Source organism: Meles meles, chromosome 2 (assembly GCF_922984935.1).
Source record: "Meles meles chromosome 2, mMelMel3.1 paternal haplotype, whole genome shotgun sequence".
Lineage (NCBI taxonomy): Eukaryota > Metazoa > Chordata > Mammalia > Carnivora > Mustelidae > Meles > Meles meles.
The window spans coordinates 10,552,809-10,569,322 of NC_060067.1; the positions used below are offsets into that span (position 1 = coordinate 10,552,809).

The 16,514-nt window shown below is 36.6% G+C and overlaps 1 protein-coding gene across 2 annotated transcripts in view; it reads right to left on the reverse strand.

Moving 5' to 3' along the window:
• Positions 1-1,586: 1,586 nt before the first annotated feature.
• The window catches only part of SLC4A4 (solute carrier family 4 member 4), a 353,934-nt gene continuing 339,006 nt past the window's right edge, over positions 1,587-16,514 (reverse strand). The window contains exons 20-25 of one of the 2 annotated variants that reach the window (XM_045987268.1): positions 15,654-15,722; positions 12,895-13,068; positions 10,187-10,348; positions 6,454-6,550; positions 3,787-3,866; positions 1,587-3,086 (exon numbers count right to left, since the gene is read on the reverse strand). In XM_045987268.1, coding sequence (XP_045843224.1) covers positions 3,823-3,866; positions 6,454-6,550; positions 10,187-10,348; positions 12,895-13,068; positions 15,654-15,722 — 546 coding nt within the window. In that variant the 3' untranslated portion in view covers positions 1,587-3,086; positions 3,787-3,822. The remainder of the gene's footprint in view (positions 3,087-3,786; positions 3,867-6,453; positions 6,551-10,186; positions 10,349-12,894; positions 13,069-15,653; positions 15,723-16,514) is intronic. The other variant, XM_045987257.1, reaches the window with a different exon arrangement.

Genomic DNA, 16,514 nt, shown 5'->3' on the forward strand with positions numbered 1-16,514 from the left:
TGATCTTTATCGAGGAAAACAGTGTCTCCAAGAGATTTTTCTTTCAAATGCAAAACCAGAGGCCTTTATGTCCTTTGATAAGGCCAACTCTTGGCCCAGTGATCTCTTGGACAGTAACTCTGTACAATCACAGGACTTCTGCTTGATATCCTGGGAGCGTACCCTTAGTCTTGTACCCTTAACAACTGGAATATTTCATGTCTCCATATTCACATCAGGAAAAGATACTTATTAAAAAAAATTCCTTGTTGTACTATATTCTGTGTGTGCAGTTTACATAGAAATAAAACCATCCCACAGTCTGGTGAGTTCTCAGAAAATGAGTAAATTCAGTTAAAATACAGATGATCTGGAGGCTCTGGATGGACTGCGGGTTTTGTTTGCTTATTTGGTAACTACTTCTAGTCCTCTGAAAGTAATGATTTTTTTAAAAGCTTCCCTGGGTTCCAAAATATTGAAAGGGTTTGCTATTAACTGCTACTTTGAGCAAATGGAAGGTACTGTTCTGCATTCATATCATGAATTTCAACCTTTGGTCACAGAATATGGATCATAAGTGGAGGTGCAGATCATCTTTAGATCTACTCAAAGGCTGAAATATTGAGTTAAGTTGCTTCAGGAGTTCTTTGAAAGAGATAGAAGGAGGCACAAATCCTCAAATACTTGATTCATGATCAGAAAAATAAAGTATTACATCCAGGGCCTTTATAAAAGTGAACAAAAGTGTCTTTAATTTAACGAGAGCATAGGTCAGGCTAAACTTATGCATGGCTCTTAGACATTATATTGATGCTTCCCTTGGTAAAGAAAAAGGAAAAGCTTCTTATAGTTTTATATTAGAGTAATGAAAAAACTAGATAATATAATCATTTAAAGGATAGTTCTAAATACAAATCTGATGCCAGAACTTGGCATGTAAGGTTTTAACAAATAACATGTAATTTGCTGTTTCCATTTTAATGAAAAAATTAAAGGTCATTTATGTCTAATTTGGATAGTTCTAAGATTATCAGATACTATAAAAGTAACCAGCAATTCAGGGTAATAAAGTTTTTATAATCAAAATTTTAAGGGGACAGAATTATAATTTAAGTAATATGAGAATGAATGGGAGTCACTATGTGCATATTACGAAACCAAAACACATGGTTTCATCCTGCTTCTGGTACTCCTCCAACAACCTGTTTTAGTTATATATATTTAATTTAGATGGATCACAAATATGGTTAGATGAGCCCCAGATTATGAATTTAATATTTAAAGTGTTATTTTTAATGCAGATTCACAATACATAATGTCTATTAAAAACATTACATTTAAATTACATGCTAAATTTGGTTAATAAAAGCCTAATTTTCTTTTTTCTAATATTTAATATGATACTTTGAAATACATGTGTACACACACACACATACACATATATTCTAAATGTCCTACTCATGAGGAATAATTGCCTTTCCATCGTAAACACATTTGTAAGCATTTTATAATGTGTGTGTGCATATGTGTGTGTGTATGTGTGTGTGTGTGCAGATCTGTCTGCAGTCCCATAAACACTGTACAGATAAGTAAATTATCTTTTAATATTCCTATGGATTTTGTATTGTAAATATGAGCTCTTAGATCAATGATGTCATTCAGCAATAAAATTATATTTACCCTCATTTGCATAATAGTAAGTCTCTTAGAACTCTGATGAATTTTTCACATGTGGTTTGGGTTTTGTGAAAAGTGACACAAGAGGCTGGATAATTTTGTCTACCCCCTGCCTTCACTCTGTCTCCCCAACTTTGCACATATGTGCACCAGCCACACACAGAGTATGTACACAAACACACAAATATTTCAAAATGAAAACAATGTCTAAAAATACTGCATAGGACATTGACATGGCAATACAATCAGCATCTATGCCCGGATATTACTATTATCAAAACATCAGTTATGCCCATTACAAAGGAGCTTCTCCCTTCTCCCCCAATCTCTTCATAGAACAGTAAGTTTCTTTTAAAGAAAGGGAAAAATGGATGCTAAGAAACATGGTGTTTTTAATCTGATCCAGCCCTCTGGCTTACCTTAGAGATTGTGTATTTGTGTGTGTGTGTGTGTGTGTGTGTGTAAAAATCACATTATATACAATACAATTTTTACAGAAAGCCTGGCAGCTACAAATAAGAGGTAGAACTACTCAAAACTATGTTTCCTGCTGCAGGAAAAAATTCATTTTCTTTACAGTAATTAAAAAAAAGTTTAAAAAATTGACAAAAAATAAGTTGCAGGTTAGGCCCCATAATTTAAACAACAAAATCTACGAAGAAAATATTCTTCAATGTACTCAACAGATAAGTTCATTAAAGGGTTAAAAAAAGTTGCATAGGAAAAAGGGATATTCCAGCACTTGCTACAATGATGGCAATAGTTTCTCTACAGGGAGTAAAGTACCTTGAGTTTTTCTTCTTTTGATAACTCTAAGATTAGGGCTGACAAGCAAGAGCAAGTTAGCATATAGCAGCACTTTTTTTCCAGTCCTGGAGAGCTCTAAAAGCAAGGAGGAACTCTGCCTGGAGGTCAGGGTTTCTTCTACCAGACAGGCACACAAGCCAGTAAGCACAGCCCCAAAGCTAAATTTGTAAGTTCCTTCAATATTTTAATCAAAGGTGCTACAAAATCCTTAATGCTTTTGCCCTCTGCTTAAGAAAGGAAAAGGACAGGGTCTCTGCGTGTCTTAAGTGACAAAGGAATCTGGTTGTCAGAGGACACATCTGAAAATATGAAAAGAAAAGGGGAGTCTTCAGATGTTTTTAAGGAACGGTGAACTATTGTCTTGATTTTACCTATGCAAGAGAGAAGCAGAGTGAGTGCTATATTATTTGGCCAATGACCAAAAACCAAAAGAAAACAAAAATTAAAAAATAAACAACTAGACAAAACCCAAGAACATTAACAACAAAAACTGTCCGTTTTAAGAAAGACAAACAGGTTACAATGTAGTTTCTGTTCCCTTGCTCCTCCAGAAATAATCATTGTCTTCAGGCTCAAGTTCTATCCTAATTTGAGGCACAGCTTTTACTGGAGTTCTAGGAGGACTAGAAGGGGAAAAAAAGGGAGAGAAAAGAAACAGTAAGTAAATCAGATTCCCTTTATCTTCTGTCAAATGTATGTGCATTGTGCAGAAGCGGAACGGAAAGTGTCCTCTGTCCTCTTTACTTATCTACTCTCTCTGTGTTCAAAGCAAACATTTTTAAATGGGATGAAGGTACAAGAGTCAAGAGATTCAAGTAGAAAATTTCATAAACATTCACACCTAGATTAAAAACAAAAAACACAAAAATCAAGGAGGACTGCCAGCTGGGTGATACTGTCAGAAATCAAAGGACGAATAGACCTACATGAAGAAAATGTTCCAAGCTTTTGCTTTTTAGAAAATCAAGGAGGATCTGAAATGTCTAGAGCCGTGTTAAGATTGGGGAAGAAAACTACCGGAGAGCTGCCAGAAAATGGCTGTTATCCCTTAAATCAGAGATGATATGAATATGGTAAAAGCAAACATTGGTCCTGGGCTTTACCATAACGATAGTGAACATTTCCATTACTTCTAAGGTAGTAGGTCTCTTAGAATACTTCCTACATAAAAGCTGGGGCGAGGCTTGGGGATTGAGTAATTGATTCAAGATAGCTTGTGGACAGGAAGGAAAACAAAGCGTTCAGCCAATAATCTGCCATGGACTACATTTCTGTGGGGCAATCATCCCACAGAACAACATAAAACACGGAGCTGTCCTTTACCTTGGCATACCGAGTGACTGAAGGAAAGGAATTTTATCAGCATGATGTGTGGCGTTCAAGGAATGTTGGTGATCTTTCTCCTGGAAAAGAAAAATTTCTTTAAATTGTGAATAGTACTCTTTGGTAATGTATAAAATTAGAGTAAAAATAAAAATCTTCGTAAAAATTCATGCATGACAATTGGAAAGAGAAAGGCAAGTTTAGACAATTTCTTTTTTTAAGATTTTATTTATTTGAGAGAGAAAGACAGTGAGAGAGTGTATGCTTGAGCAGGAGGAGGAGCAGAAGGAGAGAGACAGGCAGACACCATGCTGGGCATGGAGCTGGGCTTGATCTCACCACCCTGAAATCATGACCTGATCCGAAAGCAAGAGTCAGATGCTCAACATACTGAGCCACATAAGCACCCCTAGACAATTTCAAGAGACATCATGTGGAGCCAAGAAACTAAGTTAGTGACCAAGATAAAAATCTGTTTATTTCATTTCCCCTAGGTATGCTGGGGTGGACCACTGTTGTTTTCTTCCATGAAGGGGTAGGAGGCCAATCAATTTTAGAGCATCTACTTAATGTCTTAGGTCTTGCCCTTGGATTTCCTTTCATCTTCTGCATCCACAGTTTTGTCCTGCTGTTATTCATGGGGGAGAAAAAGATTGTGAGGAATTTAATTATCCTGCACCTCTACTATCAATTTTGTTCTTTCATGGATTCTAAAAGATTAATATGACATTAGAAATGATTTCAGTTAGAATGATCTAAGATATTTTGCTTAAGTAAATTTCTAATATCATATCCATTTCCTATATATCCTCCTAATGGGTTTTTGAGGGAATGAATAACAACTAGCACTAAATAATCAATTTGCCATAAACTTTTTCCAGGAGCCTCAAGTTCTAGCTGGGGGTGCTTTTTAAATTTTTTTTATTTTTGAAGCAACCTTTAAACTGTACTTAGAAGAGCTATACCAGGTGATTATGCCAATAGAAGACATGTGTGCCATGTCCGTTTCTCAGTTTCATTTTGCTATTAATGCTCTAGCATTAATAACATGAAAAATGAAGCCAGGATATGGTTTGAGGAGCTTGAATTCAGAAAAGAAATATTCATTAAATCCTGTGGAAAGGACTGAAAAGAAATTAGCCTCAGTTACAAGTTATAGGTTTATGCCCTGAACACCAAAGCTAAGACTCTTTAAGCCCAGTGTGGCAGCCAGCCACCAGGATGACCCCGCTGCTCCCTGTGCTCCCTGGTATTCCTGTCCTTGTGTAATTCCTCCCCACACTGTACCAAGGTTGGTCTGTGTGGGACCAACAGAACCTGGTAGGAGGGATGGCAGGTCACTTCTGAGATTCAGTTATAAAAGAGTAAAGTTTCTGTCTTGGTTTTTCTCTCTGTTCTCACTGGCACTGGGGGCAACGATATGATAGGCAGCCTCATGGAGGTGCCCATGGGCCCAGGAACTGAAACTTCCTCCCAACTGCCTTCCACCTAAGCTGAGAAGCAGATCCCAGTTCCTGTTGTCTTCAAGCTTGGCCCCAGCCGAAAGCTTGTCTGCAATCTCACAAGAGACCCAGAGAGAACCACCTAAATCCTCTGCTCCTACATTCCTGAATGTCGGGAACTATGTAAGAAAGTACTTGTTTGTTGTTTTAAGCTGCTAAATTTTGTGGTAATTTGTTCCATAGCAACAGATAACTAATATACCTATTTTTCATAAATAGTCATTCATTTCCAACTTCTCGTGGTAACCTCTTACTGAAGTTAAAGTGGAATTGTCAAATGAAAATAAAAGTGTCTCAACTGTCTTTTTTCCCCCATATCAGTAGACTTTGAAGGGCATCTGGATCTAAAAGAAGGTATTTTCTTCAAGTGAGAACCCAAAGTGAAAGTAGTTTGGAAGCAATTGCTATGTGCTACTAGAAAAGCTTGAGATATTCACTAATATTACTATAGAGTAGTAATAGTTTGCTTTTTCACATGGCCTGTTACCTCAATTACAGAAGAAAAGATGGTATGTCAGAAACCATTACAGTTTAGTCACTAAGCTATTACCCCAAAAGACCAGTCCACGTAAAAAGGTGTTTCTGAAATAGCAGAAAAGGAATAAGGAAATTAGGAAGAAACTGCATATATCTTATAAGTGACACCTAAAAAGTTGTATTAATATTTTATGATTGATTGCTAATTTAATTGATAATAACAATTACTCCAAATGCTCAGTAGGAACAACTGATTCACTGATCATTTAGAGACTCATGATGCAATTTCTCTCTTGAGCTCATTTGGTCATTGGCTAATGCCTAAGGAAGACAAACAGTAACAGACAGTGATGTAGTACTGTAAGCTGCAATTCTACATATCAGCAGGAAAAATGAAAAATCAATTAAAAACATGGTTACAAGTTTAGCAATTGAAAGAAACCGGTGATAATTTGGATCAGAGCAAAAAACTACCAAACAAAAACTTAAAAGGTTATGGATAAAAGGAAGAAAAGTGAAGCTCAAGGAATGTAAAAATGAAGTTTTATAGTAATTACATGGAAATCTTCACATAGAAAAACAGAAAAGAAAATAGAGGGAAAGTTAATGTAAATGATAATTCTAAGGTTTTCTCTCTGCAAGCGCAAATCATATTTGAGCAGACAGGCAAGAGGTTAGTTCTACTCACTGTCGGAAGGTTTGCTATCACTTAGGAAAGGTTGCTGTTCCATGATGTCCATTGGAATTTTAATACTTGGAACTTTTTCTGAGTATGGGCAGTCAGACTGTGAAAGAAATTTACAACAGTTTTTAGAGCGTTTTTACCATACAGCCCTCCCTATCTCCCAGTATTGATCAAACCTACCATATTAACATTTACATTGTATATGATCATTTTTACTTCTTAACTTTTCAAATTCTACACAATTTTTCTCAAGTTTGTTTTCCTCTCTTCTGAGTTAATGGGGTAAAGTCAATGAAAACTAGAACCACACCAAAAAGAGATCACTACAAATTAAAACAATTGTAAAGCTTTCCATAAGCTGGATTCGCAATCAGCAAATACTGATGGCTTTGTTGTAGGGTAAAGTAACTAATCTCAAGGTCAAAGATTAAATTTAGGAAACACCCTCAACTAGAACATGGTCTTGAAATTTTTGTTTTTTTATGCTTTCTGATTCCACGTCCAAGACTTTCCTTCCAAGACAGGTAGAAGACTAACATTCACTATCAAGGAACCCCGATATGGAGTTGAAAATGAACCTCTCCCTCCTACTCTAATAATCCATCAAAACTATTTTTGAGTCAAATGTTCATTTTAATTTGCTTATACCAAAAATATTTGAAAGCTTACCAGAACATGAGAAAATAAAAGGAAAGTACTTATGATCGTCAGGTAAATCACAATCAAAATAAAATGATAAAATCGGGTAGCTATTCAGGGTCTGTTTGAAAAAACAGGTCACCAAAGCCAAAACTATAACAGATTTTCACAGGATTACCACCTTCCTTTTTTAAAGAATTCATTATATTGAAAACAACTCTATGTTTGGACTGAAAAGATCAAATCCATCCCTTAACTGGAAGTATCAAAGAGATGCCCGTTAGCAGAAAGATTGGGGGGGGGGGGGGGAAGAACCAGAGTCGAAGAAAATAAAGAAAATATAAACCTTTGTAGACTACTATATACATTGAAAATTCCTTTAAGGTGAATATAAAGAGGGTAATAAGCCACGATATGATTTTAAAGGACTAAGATATTACACTTAAATTGACAAAAGAAAAAAATGAAGATGCCACATGCATGTGCCTTTAGGAGAACGTCAGGAAGGACAAGTTTTGTTTTTTTGTTTTTTTTTTTCCTGTTTCTTTTTTTTAAATTTATTTATTTTTTCAGCAAAACAGTATTCATTGTTTTTGCACAACACCCAGTGCTCCATGCAATACGAGCCCTCCCTATTACCCACCACCTGGTTCCCCCAACTTCCCACCCCCGCCCCTTCAAAACCTTCAGGTTGTTTTTCAGAGTCCATAGTCTCTTATGGTTTGCCTCCCAGGAAGGACAAGTTTTAATCACAGTATTTCAAATGTTTCCCCAAATACTAGCATTTATAGATGAACAGGTTGGAAGCCGAACCTTAATCATAGCCTACCAGCCAGATCCAAAAATGACTGAGTGGCTTAAAATATTGGCAAGCCATAATTTTCATGAAAGTTCTGTAACCACCATGCCCCTGTGTGGCTCTCTTTATCCATGGACCCCAGCACCCCTGATTACCAGGTGAACACTAGGAGAGCCCCAAATAATGAGCTCAGAGAACTTATTACAGAGAACTTACTACACACATGTACTCTAAATTGCCTGGGTGAGTTCACTAGGACAAATATATACGCTTGTTGTTTTCTGGCAGGGACCGGAGGTAGAAGAGAAAGAGGAAAAGAAAAGGAACAAGTATCACACATTATCTTCAAGAAATCTGTTGGAAATACAGAGCTGGAAATGAGAAATATCATTAACAACATAATAGAACTGTTTAAATAAAATATGATTTACTGGAAACTGAAACAAAGAATTAGAAGAACTCAGGAGCTCATCTAATCCAACCTTTGACACCAGAGAACACAAATTTAAAACATCTCAAAAGTTGATATTTTTTTTTCTTAAAAACTATTAGAGATGAGGATTCTATAGTATCAGTTCATATGATAGTAATATGTAGTAAATTTTAAGTTTGGTATCCGTGTACATACACTGGCATACTTGTTTTGAAAATTCAAGATGAAATATTACTTTAATTATGTCAGTATTTTAGGCACTCTTTCTTTATTTGTCTTGAGAGGTCTAGAAATTAATTTCGAATCTTGATTTCTATTCAATGTGTAAACATATCCTTCTTTTAACACTGCACCCTAATCTGTCCTGCAATTTAAACCCAATCTCTTTTACCATCATCACTGGAAACAGAAAATCTATACACCTGTTCTCATTGAAGATGGATGGTGACAGTCACAAAAGCTCCATTGGACTCTTTTTCTCTTCAACTAAATGGGCCTCATATATTTAGCCTTTTTTTATTGGATCAATTTATCTGAAATCCAATTTTGTCTGTTGCCTTCCTTCACTGTACTATTTCTAAATTCTCCACAAAGAATACAATCAGATGGCCTGACCAGCTGGAAATAACTAGACAGGCCTGGATGGAGTTCTGGCTTTGCCACTATGACTGCGTACACTTAGAAAAATGACTTCACATTTCTCAGTCTAAATTTTCTCCTGTAAAACAGGAACAAAATCAGATACTATAAAGAGCTGTTATGGCAAGTCAGGACAAGTATGCATGATCAATCAAAATGATCATGTACAGATACCAAAACTTAACTATACTCACACTTTAGAACTGTACACCAGGACGCAATTGGAATGGGGATACTGCGCTGTGTGAAATACAGAACAAATCTGTACACGGAAAATGTCATTGTGGCAGTCCGTTCAGAAGGCTACTGGAATAATTGTATGTGTTCGTGTGTGTGTGTGTGTGTGTGTGTGTGTGTGTGTGTGTGTGAAATAATCCCAGCTGTTCTCCTAGTACTGATTACAGACCCCAGTTGGAGCACCTGTGAAATGATTTCCTCAAGAAAAAAAAAAGGGGGGAGCAATAATTTTATTTCTCAGATTAACCACCCAATTGCAGGAGGATCATCTGGACTACAAATTACCTACTACAATTATGTAGAAAGACCCTAAGCTCCAATTCCCCTCGCTTTTCATTGAAAGGTTACAGAGAGATCATCTTACATCACATCAAAGTTCAATGTGAGGATGAGTACAATAGAAGAGAACCGTGGCTGAGAGCCTATGCAAGCGGACGCACAGATCACCGGAGCTGAGGTCACAGGTGTTTGCCCACAAACACCTTGAAATTACATAAAACTGAGTTATTAATTCATATTTAAATCTGGATTACCAAGAGCAAAACAAATACATTTTAGACATTATGAAGCAAATTTCCTTTTTATCTATGAGATGGGAGACTGGAGTTCTTTAGATGTGGTGAGGTTTTCTTTGGAAGTCATTTCATCGCTATTAGTGTATTAATGGCTACAGAAGGACTTCAGAAAATATACAAAACTAAGGAAAGAAAATAAAGGGCAAAGGAAAGTGAAGACTGATATGTAACACAGCCAGGTGAACATTCTTGGAATTCAGCCATATATCTCACATAAAGGATTATTTTATTTATATATATACACATATATATGTATATATATAAAACATATAATATATACAATTATATATTTCACATATATATATATGTGTATATATGTATATATATGTATGTGTATACATATATTTCACATATATATATATTTTTCACATTTATTTCTTTAGCTTTACTTTGGAATTTTGGAAAGTTCCTTACATCATCATTGTCACTGTCCAGACTTCCTTTCTTCTTTTTCTTTTTCTTCTCATCTTCCTTCTTCTTCTTATCCTTTTCTGGAATGACATCATCGAGGAAGCTGAGGTCATGTTGGGAGAAGAGGTAGTCCATGCCTTTTCTGACAGCTACAAGTGCCAAGATCTGAAAGGATAAATATAGAAAGTATGAAAAAAACCATGTCAGATGAAGTCACGGTGAGCACTGATATTACCCTATCAAAGGCAGTAGAAACCTATCTTGCATAAGGCTAGAATATGATAGAACTCATCTTGCTTATATGGATTTATATTACGTGGACCATAAATGTTTTCTTTACGAGGGATGTTGGGTCATAAAGTCTTAAGTAAAACTTACTTCATTCACTGATATGTATGATTACATTCACTTAGAATGTCGACACAAAAGGATTATTTTTTTATATCACTTTCTTCCATGTCAGATTTTTAATAAAATGAAAGTTTAAAGAGAAAAAAAGCCTATATTATTATTTCTAATTATTCAAAATTAAAACATTATATAGATTTTTGAAAATCAAGAAAATCTGTACAACAGCATACTACAACATTTTCTTTTTTTTTCATTTTTTTTCCATTTTATTTATTTTTTTCAGCGTAACAGTATTCATTGTTTTTGCACAACACCCAGTGCTCCATGCAAAATGTGCCCTCCCTATTACCCACCACCTATTCCCCCAAGTTCCCACCCCTGACCCTTCAAAACCCTCAGGTTGTTTTTCAGAGTCCATAGTCTCTTATGGTTCGCCTCCCCTCCCCAATGTCCATAGCCCCCTCCCCCTCTCCCAATTCCACCTCCCCCCAGCAACCCCCAGTTTGTTTTGTGAGATTAAGAGTCATTTATGGTTTGTCTCCCTCCCAATCCCATCTTGTTACTACAACATTTTCAAAGTGCTGATAATGGAGGTAATCCTTGAGCATGCTCAAACCATTTAATCTATGGGGTAACTTCAATCACTACTATGACCTGAAAACTTACAGTGTGTTTTCACACTGTAAGTTTTTCACACTGTAACTTTACAAGGCTGTGCTAAACTCTTGGGCAGGATTTTCTCATTTATTCCACCACAAAATCAAAAAGTAGATATTATAATCTCCATCTCACAACTGAGGAAACTGAGGCTTGGAGATATAAGTATGTCATCCAAGATGACAAAGCCAGGTAAGGAAAAAATACAACAAAGGACCCCAGCTGTCTGCCTCTAAAATCAGTATTCTTAAAATACATATCTTTGATTCTACGAGTTGCTCTTGAACAGTAACTTCTAAAGGTACATTAAAGATGCCTTTGCTCAAGAGTAAACTTAGTGTGCGCTGGGCTTAGAGTCATGACACTGTGTCAGATTAAACAGTTGTGTTTACCCACGTCATGCTCTACACCTGTTTCTTCAGCTCGTGGGAAATTAACAACATCTGGCCCACTGATATTACATTATTGATTTGTGATCAAATAAAAGCTCTAGAGAGATTTAAAAAATACTCTATAAAGGGAATGCATTTTTTATATTACTTAGCACAAGCAGTAAGTGATTTACTGGACATATTTCAAATTTATCCGGGTCTAATTTTGTTTTCCTGTCTTTAGCAAAACTAACAGGTAGACTATACCAATAGTCAAATGGGAGTCATTTGACAAATAAGTCTTTGTTCTTATTATTGTTTTCCAGTGAGCTAATAGAGTTCAAGAAAACTTGATATAAGGGGATATAGGGACCATCATGAAAAAATATGACTCTACAAATATCACTAGTATTTTATAGCATTTTTTCCTGCTTCCTTGGAGAAGAAAAAATCACAAACAACAAATAGACATAAGATAAAAAATAATCCTGGCTAAGAGTAAGAGGATTTTTATTTAAAAAAAAAATAAAATATGTCTGTGAATGAGAATTCTGTTTCCAAAGCTGTGGGAGAGACAGATCAGACCTGAGGCTTGCTTGGTGACTTGCTTCAAGTATATACATGTGCATTTTCTTGCAAGAAATGGAAAATTATGGCAAAGTATAAAATTTAATAATAAAGCCAAATGCAGAGCTAGCGTTTTCCTTTTTTCTTTTTTTCACTTGTAATTCCAAGTGCAATGGTAGTTATTTTACCTTGCTTCTCATCAAGTTCATGGCAAGGACTGAGAGCCTGGACTTACCCTTAAGCTTAGCTAGAACTTCAAAAACTTCACTTTTCACTCCATTTCTTCTAATTCACTGGGACCTCTCTGAAGTTGACAAATTTGTTTTCTTATTATTTGGACTGAAATGTGCTGTACTTGTTATTTAGATTGGTTCTATTGTACAGTATTTTAAAAATAACCCATGTGCACTTGTGTCTACTGGAGGTCAGGCATCATGCTAGAGACTTAGTGTTTATCATCGTTGCTCAGAACAACAGCACGAGAGCCATGCCCATTTTACCAACAAGTTCATGGCAGCTCATGGAGGTTCCCTGACCAGCAGAAACCAGTGTCAGTATCTGAACTCAGCTGGGTTTTTCAGTAAAGTCCAGTGTAGATGACCACAGACATAGAAACCTTAAATCACACCTGATCAAATCAAAACTATTTGCCAAAGCTGGAAAAAAATGAGAGCCACATGGAAAAGACAGATGGGTCTTCTCTATGACGACACTTAATGTTATTGCTCTGACTTCATGGGGAGGTTCAGTCAAAGGAATCCCTACCATGACTGGAAAGATGATAGCAGCCACGGTGGACTTGAGGATCCAGAGCAGAGCTAGACACAGCACCTGCAGGAAGGTGAACAGGTGGACTCTGCGCAGGGGGACGTGGCGCAGGTAGATAAAGTCTGGCTGGTGCTTTAGGGGCATGAGCAGCAGCTTCAGACGATCCATGAACTGGGGAGGAAAGGAGACAAGGATACAATCATATTACTTCAAGAGCAGGTACCCAGAGCCATTTCCACAACGCCTACCTAACAACTAGTGGTTTATCTATTCTATAATCTTAGGCAAGCAGTGTCCTTGACTCTGGTCAGGGAATTCAGAAATTCAGTCCAGCACAGTAAGACATGCTAGGGGTTTTCCAATACTGTTCCTCTGCAGGAATGTTATGCAGATATAGGAGACAAAGTGGCCACCAAAGAATAAAGTCACAAAGCCAAATATAAATTCTCGATGCTCATCTCTTACTTTCTATTTTTACTATCTGAGTCTCTGGAGAGAGAATCTTGTGACTATTTTTGTCATGAAGGAAGATGTCTCACTCATGGATCTCACTCTGCCTCAGTCACCTTGTCTGAAAGAAAAGGTGCTACCGTGCGTGGTAGACGTTTCAGGGATGTGTCAAGGGTATATAGGAAGTATCTAACTTGAAAATGGGAATGCACTGGTATTTTCAAAAATTCCACATTATTTATTGATGGCATAACTTAAATAATAACTGTCGGCAATTCATTGCCATTTCTTTTCAAAGAAAAGCCATATGACTATGATAGTGAGTTTCAGAGGGTCAACACCTAGACATTGGAATCCAGGAGAGGCGGTCAGTGTTGTGCGGAACAGGTCCTATGCTGGCCGCGGAGCACCTCTCTGACAGGTGCTGTGCTTCAGAGATTAACTGCTGAGTCTCCATGGATAATGATGAGAAGGATGATTTTTGGGGAACCTATCAGAGGATCTCTCAAATGAAAGATACTCACTAAATAGTGGCTGAATTGAATTATTATGTATTAGGACTCCGACATAGCATCTGTGCTTTCTTTCTGGAGGAAAAGGAGAAGCGTGCAAGTAAACTAGACCATCACAGAGGAGCTTCTCGGAAGCTATTTCCGATGTAACAAACTATCTTTCTCTGTCTAGGCCTATTTTTGACCACAGCAGGCCTTGTTGTTTATAAAGACTAGGTTACAAAATTTCATTGCTAAGTGAAATTTTACCAAAAGGTCTAAAAGAGGGAGTGTCGAGAGAAAAAGGAAAGAGGGAAACAGCATTGCAGAATTCAGGAATCCACTGGCTATGCCTTTAGCAAAGGATTTTTTTCCCCCAACATTATTAAATTGTTGATTTTTTTGCCTTCTATTTAATTTAATAAACACATATTGAGCTCCAACCATTGGTTGGGCATCTAGAACACATAAAAATCAAACTTCTGATCTAGACTGACCTATTTAAGCCCCCTCCCCCCAAAAGACTATTAGTTTGGGAGCCATATAAGTTTCATATTTTTCCATTTAGGGGAAAAAAGAATATTTACAAAGCCAGGTAAGAATAAAGTATTTTTAAATTTATTTGTACTTGCCCAAAGTTTCATAAGAACAACAACAACAAATCCATTCACATCCATCTAGTCCAATCTATGAAGCCCCATCTTGTATTCTGTGAAAATATCCCAATGGTGAAGAACTTTACCCAGAAGGGACCTAAACAAGGGAAAAATAAAACAGCCTTTTCTGCTGTTGGGGGCCTGGCCACCTGCCCAGCTCTATCTGACTCTAAAACCAAATTAATCTAAATTCAATAAATGAAAGCAAGGACTATTATGAAGGGGTTTAAATAAATTCTTATGATGTTCACAGAACACACAGTCTTTTCCCATTAAAACATTAGTAAGTGCTAAATAAGGCTACAGTTAACAAGGTGCCAGAAAGCAGCAGAAGTACTTCCAGTCTCCTGGTGCCAATTAAATTAAACCTCAATTGAAAGACAAAGTCCCTTACAAAGTTTTCCCTAATGATTTTTTTTTAAAGGGGGCCCGTTCTACCCAAATTGTGAATAGCTGAAGTTTTGGACAAGGGTAGCACTAAACCACATTGACTTTACTCTTATATTGGTACAAAACTTTTGATCACTGATCTCAGCCATGTGAAAAGTGGATCAAATAATAGCCTGTTCCTAGTATGGTTTAAGGGCAGAGGGATAAACAGTGCCTGGAGAAGCACCCCAAAGAGTTTGATTTCCTTCTTGAGATGAAGGAAGGAAGGGGGGGGGAAGGAGAGGGGAAGGAGGGAGGGAGAGAGATCACAGCCCTCTCATTTCCCTAGTTAAATGACTGGTTTTAACAGCTTATTTCAAGAATGGGTACCTGTGGCAACATTTGTTAGCACAAATTAATTTTTTTTAATTAAGCCAGAAGTAAGAAGCAGGTATACGGCAGAGAAAGTAGAAAACAAGTGCATTTTATCTATCTATCTATCCATAAATCTTACAGTGCTATATTCTTTTCAGTATATAATGTAATGATTCAACAATTCTATATACTACTCAGTGCTCATCATGGTAAGTACATTCTTAATCCCCTTTCTGGATTTCATCCACCCCCCCCCACCTCCCTTCTGGCAACCACCACTTTGTTTAATGTAAATACACACATTCTAAAAACTCAACAGTTAATGAGTAGCACTTTTCATCAAAGATCTGTCACTGGACTACTCCCACTATTAGAAAAAATCACAACTATACTCAGATTGCTATGGAAAACTCACCTGCACACCATTAAGGGATGCTACCCCCATATACAGGAACACGCCATAGAGAACAGGCATGGGAATAAACTAGAAAGAAAGAAAAATGGAGAAAGGTTAAAAAAATAATAAAAACAGTAATGAAGAAGAGTAGTTTAAATAAAGGCCAAATCTGAAACTAAAAGATATGACATAATAATATAGTGAACTCTAATTAGTATATTCATCATTGATAAACTTCTAAACTCTATACTAGAAATAAGTAGAGGGAGATTTTCAACTTTCATCTGATGCCTGCTGGCATTTTTTTTTAAACAATGAGCATGTATAACCTCAGAAATATTTTTTTTAATGGAAAAAAACATTCGTTTCCCTTTCCCCTTAAAAGGAATGATTATGTAAACCAGATGTTTGCATGAACTGTGAGATAGAAAGGTTGACAGTTGCTTCACTCCTGAGACCAAGTTCCTTTCCAACAGCCTGTTGATTTTTTCCTTAATAATTTTTGCCAAATCGTCTATCAGCTTGGTGTGTAAATGCCTCTTTCAATTAAGCAAACATCAAACGGCTGTCCCCTTTCTTCCTCTCAGGAATATTAAGAGGACTAACTAATGAGAACCCTGCTTGAAAGGAGCATCAAGCATACGGAGGCAATTAATTACACACATGTAGTAATACCCATCTTTAAAAAGTGAATAATACATTTTTATGCATTAATTAGCAAGAGTCTTTTTACAATAATACAAAGTGTTTTAGCAATGGGAAGTTCCAATTCGATGTTCCTTAAGTTTTATCTGTTCCTAGACCTTTGAAATGTCCTTAGTACTGTAGAAACTAAGCAACTCAAGGTTGATTCTGTTTCTGGGAAGTCTTCTATTTGAA